The sequence below is a fragment of the Lynx canadensis genome, chromosome C1, assembly GCF_007474595.2.
Source record: "Lynx canadensis isolate LIC74 chromosome C1, mLynCan4.pri.v2, whole genome shotgun sequence".
In the NCBI taxonomy this organism is placed as follows: Eukaryota; Metazoa; Chordata; class Mammalia; order Carnivora; family Felidae; genus Lynx; species Lynx canadensis.
The window spans coordinates 102,540,964-102,553,585 of record NC_044310.1 but is presented as its reverse complement, the minus strand read 5'-3'; the positions used below and the strand labels follow the sequence as shown (position 1 = coordinate 102,553,585).

Here is a 12,622-nt window from a genome sequence, read left to right as displayed (position 1 = left end):
TGTCAATCAGAATATACTTGACTTTCTAGAGGCTTCATTATTGCTATTGCTTCAAGAGGAGAATCTTTCATTTGGGAGGTGGTCAGTCATCAAATGGTTCAGAATTCAACATCCGTGTTCATCTGTCCTTGGTCTCTTCCATTTAGACTGTTCTCTCAGAGTGCTTTGCTAATTCTCTGCCGTTCTTGCTGTTTGAATTTAAAGTGTTCCTACCATTTAGGTCGCTGGGACAGAATATCCATTTGGGCAGCCATAGAAATGCTCTCCTCCTTTACAGTCATTAACCCACATACTATCCTAAATCTGGCCTGCCGATCCAGAGTTCTATCTAGTTTTCCCATGGTCCCATGCAGAGAACAGACATTTAATCTGTGGAAGCTCAGGGTTCTGGCCCAGTTTTGCTTCTCTGGTGTCCTCAGGAATGAATGTCCAGGCGCTAGCATGTAGGGGGTAAGGTGTCACCGGCTTATTTATAGCTAACAACAGCTGTCCTTGGATGTCTGAGGATTAACAATTTGGAGGCAGTATCAGGTGCTGAATGATCTTAATTCCGGTTTGGTTTTATTCCTGTTTTAAGCCATTTGTTGAGAACCATGGACCGTCTTCTTGTTCTCAGGGCAGAGAACAATATTGAGCCTTCACAGGTTCATGATAAATCAAAGCTGCTCCATCCAAGCCCAGGGGTACTTTAATATTTGGCTCAGAAGGTTGTGTCTATGAAGACCAAAGGGGACTTTCCCAAGGATTATAGGATTCTTTGGTTGATAACGGACACTACTCGGCACCACCCCAGAGGCTATATTTATCTTGAGTTCCCATTTTATTATACAGATTTGGGCAAGTCGAGGGTCTTGGTTGTACAAGGGACACAACTCAAGAAAACAGCCCAAGACCTGTAAATATGCAGACCTCAAGAATCATCAATTTTTACCTTGACTTCATATTCCGTGACAAACGCAATAAACAACAGTTAACTACGATATCTTGAGAATGGAAGTTATACATTTTCTGAGTAACTCAGCAAGGACTGCCTGATTTAATAGGCGACAGCTGTTGTAAAGTCACATGGGCCTTGAACTTGAGGCCAGAAGATGTGGGCTCTGCCACTCAATTGAGAAGACTTTAACGTACCTTAGTTTTCTTGTTTCTAAAAATAGGGATAATGCCACCTAATTAGAAGTTGAACTGACATAACACATTTTTAAAAACCATTACACAAATATAAAAATTTATTTCTCAATCATTGTATGTTTTCCAAGTCTATTAAGCTTACTTAATGCCTTAGTAAGTCTTTAGTAATACCAGCATCGTGTATATAATTGAGTCTAGTTTTGAGTATTCTCATCTTGCTGGACTGTCATCCTACATATCAAGAAGTACTGTAAAGATAAACAATGCCAGGTCAGATTGAATGTATACTAATTCCAGGATGGAATCTAAAAATTATTTTGAATAGAAATTTTAACAATACTTGTCATTTAAAACTAAGGGTTTTTTAATTATAAAAACTATAAATTATAAAAGTAACCATTTTGACAATACAAACGTATATAAAGAACACAAAAGTATACAAAGAAAAAAAACAAGACCTCTCCCCATCAAAAACTCTAATCTCACTTCCTTGATACAAGTAATGTTAAAGAGTCTGGGATATAACCCTCCAGTTTTTTTCTGTGTATAATCAAGCCAACACAGGTAGACACAGAAAAGACTGCCTTTAACAAAGGGCCTTATGCCATAAACATCACCCAGTACTTTTCCCCCTTGCTTAGTCTATCAGGGACTCCCACCAAGAAAAGAATACAGAACTAAATCATTCTTTTAAATGACTGCATAATATTCCACAGTATGGTTATGTCAAAATGTCCTCAACCATTGCCCTGTTGATAGATAGCTGTTTCTAGGTTTTTTTGCCATTTCTAAATAATGATGCAGTAAAAATACTTCTACATTTATTCTTTCATTCTCATGCTTTTATTTATGAGGGATAGATTCCTTCTAGAGATTATCTGGTCAAAGGAAACGTGTATTTTTCACTTCATTGCCAGTGCCACATACCAAATATGTTGCCACAATTCAAACTTTCACGAGCAGTGTGTGAGAGTGTCCCATTCCCCCCAAATCTATGTCAGCCCTTGATGGTACTAGCAGATTATTTAAAAGGAAGTTTATAATCTTAGGCCTGGTGAATTTCCAATCTATGCAAGGCCTGTCAGATTGAGTAACAGAGCCGAAGGGAAAGAAAACATATTGTTTCAGTTCCTCAACTGGACACAGCATTCAAATGCCAGAGTTAAGGTGAAGGAATTTGATTTCAAATCTACTGTTTTCAGATTAATAAACCAGACTCTGAAAAGAACCAAGAGCTCAATTGGTTCAAACCGCAACTCACCATGTTTTATCTAGATGCTGTTTCTTGTCCTGGAGTTCTCGTTTCAGGCTCTCTACTTCAACCTTCAGCTCGATGTTCTGAAAAGCACACAGGCATTAATCATCATTAACTGCCACAGACCCTCTATCCTGGAACCAGGTTCCTACTTGAGTCCTGCCTTGGTTCACAGCTTCTCATTCTATCCCAGCTCTCTTCATGCCTCTTGACATAAAGGAGATTCAGATAGATCAGTATCCCAGTCAAGAATGGACTATACAGCTTCAGATTTCCCTGGAGCTACTCATCCGTTCTCCCAACCCATTCATTATTGTCCCCGGATGACGAACACCACCCAAGCCTGTTTTTCTCTAAAGCACTGGACAACGGCATGTATATTAAAATAATTTTTTCTTGGCGGACCTGGTTGGCTCAGTTGGTAGATCACACAACTTGCAACCTCAGGGTCATGAGTTCAAGCCCCAAGTTGGGCGTGGAGTCTACTTTAAAATAATAATAATAATATAATTTTTTTTATTATATAAAAAATGTCAAATTGCTATATATAGAATTATATTTAAATATAACTGGGGATTTAATTTTTAAAGAAATCATGTTGTGGGGTGCCTGGGTGGCTCAGTGGTTAAGCATCCAACTCTTGGTTTCGGCTCAGGTCACGATCTCATGGTTTTGTGAGTTCAAGCCTCACATCAGGCTCTGTGCTGACAGCATGGAGCCTGCTTGGGATTCTCTCTCTCCCTCTCTCTCTCTCTCTCTCTCTCTCTCTCTGCCCCTCCCCTACTTATTCTGTCTCTCTCAAAAATAAACTTAAAAAAAAAAGAAATTATGTTGTGAACATTTTTGAAAACAATACCCTGCCTTTATTGATACATTGGACTTCCATAAATTGCATTTGCTTAAGCTGAGAGGGGAATCTGATGGTAAATCTATGAAGGGGACAATTAATTTTTATTGAGGTGAAACAGCAACAAATTTTGACTTGACAGGCAGAAAAAGGAAATAAAAACATCCCAAGAGAGGTAAAGTATGAACAGAGATTTGGTGAAATGTCCATGGATTGTTCAGCTTCAGTGGCCTGGTGTCTGATGAGGAGTGGGAAAGGAGTATAGAAAATAGTTTGCAACTAGTTTGTGAAAGCCATGCTAAGAAGACTGAACAGTAGTCAGTAGAGAACAAGAACTCATCAGGGAGCTTTAGGCAAAATATTGCCATGATTGGGTCTACCTGAGGAAGGAGTTTATAGTAGATGTAAAGAAGATGAATGAATCAGGAGGCAACTGCTCAGATTAGAGACAGGGACTGTCTGGCACCAAAGAAGCACAGGGAGAAAGACTCAAAAGGCATTTCCAAGGCAGAATCCATGAGGCTTTCCTGCTTTGGGAGAGACAGGAAGGAGCAGAGACAATGCCGAGATTTCTAGCACGTGGGTGATAATGCGCACTAGTAACTAAAATAGGGAACAGTAAAAGAGGAGCAGGTGTGTAGGGGAACCTAAAGAGGGGTCTAAAAATACTAGTCAGAGATTTATTTTATTAAGGCTTAGAGCAGAGTACACAGAGATGAGTTAGTCCCTTCCCTGAATATATAGTATTAAGCAGGGAGAATTTTATCAATACTATGTGATGGACTTCATCAGATGCACCTCAGTTTTCCCACAGGTATACTGCGATTGCTTTCTTTTTTGATGAAGATAATAATGTCTATTCCACAGGGGACTTTGTGCAGATTCAATGGGATGAGGTACATAATGCATTTAGAATACCTAGAACTCTGCCTTGCACACAGCTGCTCAACTATCTTTGTCCCCCAGCTAACTAGTGCCAGTCAAGAGACCTCAGCCCCACCAAGAAAAGTATTTAAATCTGAAGGAAGGAAAAAATGGAATGTTAGCTACACTGGAATTAAAAGAAAAAGAAAAAAGACAAAATCTGGAGGATGCAAATTCTGTTGGCTCTATCTTTTCCAAATCCTAGATAAGAAAATGGAGTCAATACTTGAATTAATTTGGCCAAAGATTCCAGGCCCCTCATTTTAAAGATAAGGAAATTGAAACTCCAAGAGTTCCTCTAAGATAAAAACAATAATCAAATCCAGCACTCCATTTTTGCTCTAGCATTTCAGCCACAGATCAGTTCAGGAAGCACGACCAAGTTTTGATTGATTTAGTAGAAGGTGGTAAATTATAGAATTAGGGAATGTGCCTAATGTATTAGGCAGTAAGTATAGTGGTTAAGAGCACAGGCTTTGAAGGTGATGAGGGCTTGGCAAGTCACATGCCCTCTCTAAAAGCCTCAACCTCCTCATCTATCAAGGGCGGGTGGGGGAGATCATAAGGGCACCCAACTAATTAGGATGTTAAGAACATTAAGCGAAATAATGCACAAAATGTACACTGCGCAATACAGGGCATGCAGTAAGCATTCAGAAAATGTTAGCTATTATTAACCATAAAAACCAAAATTTGCCCTCTCTGACTAGGATAGCTGAAGTTCTCAACCAACCACATGTTGAACTAATATTATGTCATGGAAAGGAAAGAAAACTATTACACCAAAGGTAGGATATCCCAGACACCTGCACATAAATACACACCCAATCTGAACAGTCTTCGCGTGAGCATTACCCTTCTGAGATAAGTAGAAGAGAGAAAGGAAAGGAGGGAAAGGAAGAAAAGAATAAAGAGGAAAGACAAAAAACAGAACTACCTTCCTTAGGCTTCAGCATTACGTCTACTCAAGTCGACAATGAAGTTTATGAGGCTCATAAGGAACTGTTAAAATAGTTTCATCTCCACCAAATTAGGTCCTAAATCTTATGATCAGTGATTCCAGTGGATCAAAGCACTTTCATGGGTGTCACAAAATCGACCATGTGGAAATGCAAGTGCAGGCCAATTTCCAGCATTACGACGGTCCAACCCCTCTTCTGTAACATCTTTCTGCAGAAGACATCCCTGTGTACTAAATCAGATTTATCCATTCTCCACTAGTAAATATTCATATGTAAATTGTCAAATTCTAAGTACAGCTGGAGTGGATCCCAAATTAACTGCATCTGCTTATTTTACCACCAAATCTTGCCAGCTCTTTGTCAAGATAACTGAAGAAATTTTTGTATTCAAGAAAGAAAGGGGTGGCTGGGGTGGGGGGTGGGTGGAAGAGAGAGCCTCTTTTTTTTTTTTTTTTTTACATGTCCCCAGAGGAGTATTCCCCCATCTAATTCAAGGGAAAGTTTCAGTGATGAAGCTAAAATTAAATGATTAGAAACAGAACTACAATAAACTTTCATTATAATGAAACCCATATTACCTACAGCTTGAGAATTGGGCTAATGATGAGTTTATAGATTAACAGTGTTTAATCAGACTTCTCTGTGTAGGCAGCTTGTTTTGTTTCGGGAAAAATCACTTGACCAGAGTCCTAACAGCAAGTGTTAAACACAGGATTCTCAAGTCATTTCCACCCTGGTGTTTATTGCAAAGTTCAACACACAACTGGGTAAAAAGCAACCAGCAGTAACCAGTTACCTGACTCTTCTCCAAGGCTTTAATTTTAACTCTACAAATTGTTCCACTGCTCATAGAACCCCAAAGTGACTATCCCTTCTAAAAACAAGATTTTCAACTTCTTGCCCCAATAGAAGCTACAGCAGAGTGAATTCTAAAATGTTATTTACAAATGAGAAATGGTTTTTTGCCTGACCAATTTAAAAAAATCTTAATGCAAAATGTTATCAATCCTTTCAGAGTTAGAGTAGTAGCATTATTACCAAATATATTAACTAGGTTAATAGTTTGTACACTATCTCCCACCAGTATTCCACAAGTCACTTTTAGAAGTGGGGAAGGGAGAAGTTTAAATTGAAAAAGTGGGGTGACAGCCAGGCAGTGTTAATGGATCTACCCTGACTCCTGTAGACCCTTCTCCTCCACACTTAACACACTCTTAGTGTGGAAATGGACTTTAAAGTTCTCTTGGGGAATAATGAAGATGTTCAACATGTATTTCTTATACTTAGTATGCCTGCAATCCAGTTGAGAAGAGAAGAGCTTTTAATATTAATTTAATTAACTTAAATTCTAAAGGTATTTGCTAGGGAGGTGGGTGGGAGATGGGCTAGATGGGTGATGGTTATTAAAGAAGGCACTGATGGGGTGCCTGAGTGGCTCAGTTGGCTGAGCCTCTGACTTTGACTCAGGTCATGATCTCATGGTTCATGAGTTCGAGTCCCATGTCGGGCTCTGTGCTGACAGCTCAGAGCCTGGAGCCTGCTTTGGATTCTGTGTCTCTCTTTCTTTCTGCCCTACCCCGTTCGCACTCTGTGTGTCTCAAAAATAAATAAATATTAAAAAAAAAAAAAAAGAAATCACTGAGTGTTGTATGTAAGTGCTGAAATTACTGAATTCCATTCCTAAAACCAATATTGTACTGTATATTGGCTAACTGAAATTTATAAAAATAAATAAGCAAATAAATAAAGGTATTTTCTAAAAATACTAAGATACTAAAGGTGACCAGTGATGAGGAAGTTCAGATACGGCCTAACCCAGGGAAACTTCATGGGTGAGTAACATATAGAAGGGTGAAGGTCATTGTAGATGAGGAAATATGACAGTAAGATAGAAACTGCTATATAATCCAAATGTACAAGTGCCACTCAGTAGCTGACTTATTTCAAACATAAATATTTGATAGGACAAAATTCTAGAATAATTAAAATTTTTCCATCAATTGATGAATAGATAAACAAAATGTGGTATACCCATACAGTAGAATGTTACTTAGCCATAAAAAGGAATGGTGCATGCTGCAACATGGATGAACCTTGAAAACAATATGCTAAGTGAAAGAAGTCAGTCACAAAGAACATAACTCTGTTTATATGAAATGCCCAGAAAAGGCAAAACCACAGAGAAATAAAGAAGACTGGTGGAGGGTGGTAGACTGGGGGGAAGGGAGGAAGGGGAAAGGGGAGACAGGGGCATTGGGGAGTGATGGTTAATGAGTTGCAGTTTTTTCTTGAGTGATGAAAATATTCTAAAATTGATTGCTATGATATTTGCACAACTCTGAATAGTATAGAAACATTGATGTGTAATTGAATTGTATACACTTTAAATAGGTGAGTTGTAATGGTATGTGAATTTTATCTCTATTAAATTGTTATAAAAATGTTTCAAAAAGTCCTAGGAATTTATAATAGTTATAATTAAAGGATAACCATTGCAAATAGCTTATTGCACATGCACTTAGAACAGTATCTAGCATATAGAAACATCATTACTATATCTAAATTACAAAGCAAAACTACACGATCTCCAAGCTTCTCTAACAAAGATTAGCACTGGGTATTTCAAAATCTCTTTGTAATCTCTCCCTTTTCCATGGTTACCACCCTGTGAGGTATTCCTTCCTTCTCATTGGGATCAGAGCAAATAGTCTCATTACTGGTCTCCCCAACCTCAGCCTCTCCACCATTTAAATTTTTCCTAAAGCATATTTCTCATTAGTTTACTCCCTTTACTAAAAAAACTTTTAATGGTTTGTAAAGACACAGCAATTAAATTTTACTGAGCCTGATAACGGAATCCACTCAAAATCTGACCTTAACCTACCTAATTCATCTTCTCCTATCACACTCCACCAGCCTGACTGGATCTCTCGCGCATGTCCTATGTGTTCTCATTGCCCTGTCACTGTCCCTCTTTCAGCTTCATCCTTAAATGCCATCTCCCTTGTAAAGCCTTACTTTACCCCCCATTAGAAGTCATTTCTTTATTTTTTTAAATTTATTTATTTTGAGAGAAAGAGAGAGTGTGTGTGAGAGTGAGGGAGAGGAACAGAGAGAAAGGGAGAGACAGGATCCCAAGCAGGCTCCACACTGTCAGTGCAGAGCCCCACCCAGGACTCAATCTCCCAACCCTGGGATCATGACCTGAGCCGAAATCAAGTGTTGGATGCTTAACTGACTGAGCCACCCGGGGGCCCCAAAAGTCATTTCTTATGCCTCTGGTTTTTCACATCATTCTCTTTGTATTTTAACTGTTGCACACTGTAAAAGGCTTTGTAAATCTACACGTCTTATTTCTCTGCCGTAGGGACAGAGAAAATGATGGTGCCTTGGAACTAGCCAGGTGTGCTCTTTGTTAGCTTCTGCCTTTCAGCTTTGTGAGGGTGGGACATGGGCTTCAGGGCAGGCAGACCTAGAAAGGCAGAAATGCCTTTCTGCCACTTATTAGCTGGGTGACCTTTTCTGTGTAAGTTCCTTTGCCTCTTAGAACCTAATTTCTTCAGTGATAAAATGGGGTGAGAAAAATTATCTTGTGGGGTGTAGTGAGGGATAAATGAAATAACCTATGTAAAGTAACCAGCACAGTGCCTGACTCACAAAACTAGCAGTTGTGATGAACCTGAAGTCCTCCCAGGGCTTTGCACTTGGATGCATAGTAAACACATTGAATACACAAACCAACACACTGCAAATGAACCAGGGACAAATGCACTCCAGGGAGAAGTGGAACGACAATGTTTGCTGGATGAATAAAAAGGTGACAGGATAATGCTGTGTACTTGTGCAAAAAAACCCACTTTTTATCTGAAACCTTTAAAAGATTTTCTCTGCTCTAAACAGAACATTCTCTAAGAGGTATATTCTTAGCCCATTGGAGACAAAAGGTTACTAAAACTGAGGCATAAAGAAGAGAAAGAATTCTGAATCCAGCTTAGGATTCCAGCCTCTTCTTCTTCCTCTGCCCTCCCCACAAAAGGGCCAAACATACTACTCCTGTGCACTATACCGAGACTCAGAGATACAAATTAAGCTCTTAAAATGGACATTTGAAAGGGAAAATTGACCATGGACCAAGTATTAGATGACATTAAGGAATTACTTTTAAGCTTTTTGTGTACAATAATAATGGTGTTGCCGTTATGTTTAAAAACAAAGCCCTTATGTGTTCGAGGTATATTCTAATGTCGTTCCAGACACATTTCTAGGATGTCCCAGAGCTGCTGTAAGGAGGGGAGGACAGAGACAGCAGACTGTTGGTACCTGTTTAAGCTGGGTGGCAGGACACGGGTCCCCAGGACATGGGACAGGTACATAAGAGGTTCTCTTTATCTTTGTATATGTTCAAAAATTTTTATAATAAAATGTCAAAAGGGGCATTTTCAACATGAAAAGGTAAAATGTTCATTTTGTTTGTTTGTTTTTTGATTTTTGATTTCTGGCATTACTAAGATCACTAATAACGAAGAACATTTGAAACAGGTGAAATAGATCAAGGGGGTTAACTTCCGGTTATAAAATAAGTCACAGAGATGAAAAGTACAGCATAGAGAATACAGTCAATAATATTGTAATAATGTTGTTCAATGACAGGTGCTAACTACACTTACCATGCTGAGCACTGACTAATGTACAGAATTGCTGAATCAATGTTATACACCTGAAACTAATATAACAATGAATGTTAATTGTACTTCAATAAAAAAAATTAAATTAAAAAAGTTAAAAAATAAAATAAAACAAAAAAGCATTTGGCTCCCTATGGTAGCTCCTTTTAGCCACCAAACTTATATAGAACATTGGTGCCCTATTTCCCAAGATTGAGTGATAAAGAAAATAAACCTCCCTCTAAGTGCCTCTTAAACTTGAGAGTCTCAGAATACAAATGGATATGGGGTCATAGGGAGGAAGGAAGAAATGTAGAAATAAATTACAAACAAGACTCTATTGGAGAGGAATCCGCACCTTCCTTAACTGGTAGACTGGACGAATTCAAACTAATTCACTGTTCTCTCACTTCACCTCTTACCATTTCCAGTCTCTTCAACCCCGATATTGCCTCACTCACTCTCTTCCTCCCTCTCTGCCACTCACCTCACCCAGCTTGGACTGTACCCTTTTGGTCCAACACAGGACCAGGATGCCATCAGTGGTTGTCCAGCAGCCATTTAAAAAAAAAAAAAATTTTTTTAACTTTTTTTTTTTTTTTTTTGAGACAGAGAGAGACAGAGCATGAACGGGGGAGGGGCAGAGAGAGAGGGAGACACAGAATCAGAAGTAGGCTCCAGGCTCTGAGCCATCAGCCCAGAGCCCGACACGGGGCTTGAACTCACAGACCTCGAGATCATGACCTGAGCTGAAGTCGGACACTCAACCGACTGAGCCACCCAGGCGCCCCTCCAGCAGCCATTTTTTCTGATAACCAGAACTCTGAGTGATGGTAGCCTATGGCAAGATAGTCTCCAAGGCTCCTTCCAGCCTCTGGTGGTACCACTCTCCTCTCCTCTAAACCAAGATCTTCTACTGATTGAGAAATCACTCCCGTGTGTGTCCTTGGGAGTCATCAAGTCTCTACCAGAGCTGCTCTCAGCCTGTGATGGCTTCTTCCCTCTTTGTAAACCTGTTCTTCACTACTGTTAGACTCTAGCATTCCCTCCTCTAGGAGATTGTCTCCAACCCCCCAGTCAGAACAAAGAGTTCCTTTCTCTTCACTCCCACTACACTTGTTTATAACTAAGAGGACTATAATTTAACACCCATACTGGGACTCTTTTCAAGGTGAAAATATTATATTTATACCATAATTATACCAGGACAACAGGCAACACTGGGACTATCCTGTACATTGGGATGCATGGTCATCTGAAGCCTGTCTCCAGCATAGCAGTCACTTCACTCTGCCCTGATGAGTTATTTAAAATGTCCAGCTCCCCCTCTCGATTTTGATGTCTAGAAAAGTACTATGCTCTCAGTAGCTCAACTATCTGTTTTGGGGATAAACGGTTTATCACCAGTCTTGAGCTCCTACCTCACATTTTTGTTTCTGTATTTAACTTCATGCAAGCATGTGGGTGTTTCAATTAATCTTCAAGCACCTTGAGGACAGATTATATCTTATTTTGTATCTATCACAGTTTGCTGCTGGGGTAAAAGCAGACACTGAAAGAAAGAAAGAAGCTGGACTGCACACTAGCATACATTTGTTGATAAAATCAGCAAGTAAAGTACATCCCGAAGATTAAAAGTTGCTGGAACCAAAGTTCTTCCCATTGCAGTTCTTGACCTCTAGAAGGTCTCAGTGTAGTAAGAGGTGAGCTGGGGTTGGCACGTGAAGGAAATGGGTATCGCACCTTTGCAAGACAGCAGGTTACAAGCCAGAGAGGAGAATGCTCTTCCATATAAGAGTCTTTGAGACAAAAGTAAATATGGCCAGGTCTCACTTCAAAGCAATTCTATAAACTAAAAGAATTCAAGAAGAAATAGATTAGCCGGAGGAAGAGTCTCAAAACCTTGTGAGCAGACCCTCTTAGAATCTGTGATTATTCAAAGTGAAAACTAACTCTCAGTGGGTGAGTTTTATTTAAAAGCTTCTCTTTTTGGGCGCCTGGGTGGCCTCAGTTGGTTAAGCGTCCGACTTCAGCTCAGGTCACGATCTCGTGGCCCGTGTGTTCGAGTCCCGCGGTCGGGCTCTGGGCTTGCTGGCTCAGAGCCGGAGCCTGCTTCCGATTCTGTGTCTCCCTCTCTCTCGCCCCTCCCCCGTTCATTGCTCTGTCTCTCTCTGTCTCAAAAAAAAAAAAAAAAACGTTAAAAAAAAAAAGCTTCTCTTTTTGAATCATACCCCTTCCAGGGAAAGTGTAGTTCATAAATATTTTTTTCTGCATGCAGAGTTAAATTTCTTTTCTGGACCTCACTGAAACCAGTGGGGCAAAGCCATAGATCTATAAAACAGGGTGAAGTATTGAGTATTTTCCTAAAATTTTTTTAATTGTTATTTTTTGAGAGAGGGAGACGAGAGTGTGAATGGGGGAGGAGCAGAGAGAGAGATGGGAAACAGGGGATCTGAAGCAGGGTCTGTGCTGACAGCAGAGAGCCTGATGTGATGCGGGCCTCAAACCCACAAACTGTGAGATAATGACCTGAGCTGAAGTCGGATGCTCAACTGACGGAGCCACCCAGGCGCCCCACTACTGAATATTTTCATAAGGGTTCTACGGGTTCTGACCAACGGACAAATGGCTGGTCCCTACTCAATCCCTAGAAACACATTTTAGTAGCTTCCAAGTGAGTTCTTTTATGGATGAAGTTTCTTTCCATTCACCCAGTTTTAAAGCAAAAATTGAACTCTAGTGGGTCTAAGTATTTGGTTCTGTCATTAAATAACTGTGTGGTCTTTGACTAGTCACCCCTAAAGCTTTCTGTTTTTATACAAAGAGACTCTCCCTGTCT

At 39.8% G+C, this 12,622-nt stretch overlaps 1 protein-coding gene across 6 annotated transcripts in view; it reads right to left on the bottom strand.

The window, feature by feature from the left end:
- The window catches only part of LOC115519998 (myomegalin-like), a 180,468-nt gene that overhangs the window by 66,901 nt on the left and 100,945 nt on the right, over positions 1-12,622 (bottom strand). For all 6 annotated transcript variants that reach the window (XM_030323939.1, XM_030323934.2, XM_030323935.2 and 3 more), the window contains one exon: positions 2,393-2,469. In XM_030323939.1, coding sequence (XP_030179799.1) covers positions 2,393-2,469 — 77 coding nt within the window. The remainder of the gene's footprint in view (positions 1-2,392; positions 2,470-12,622) is intronic.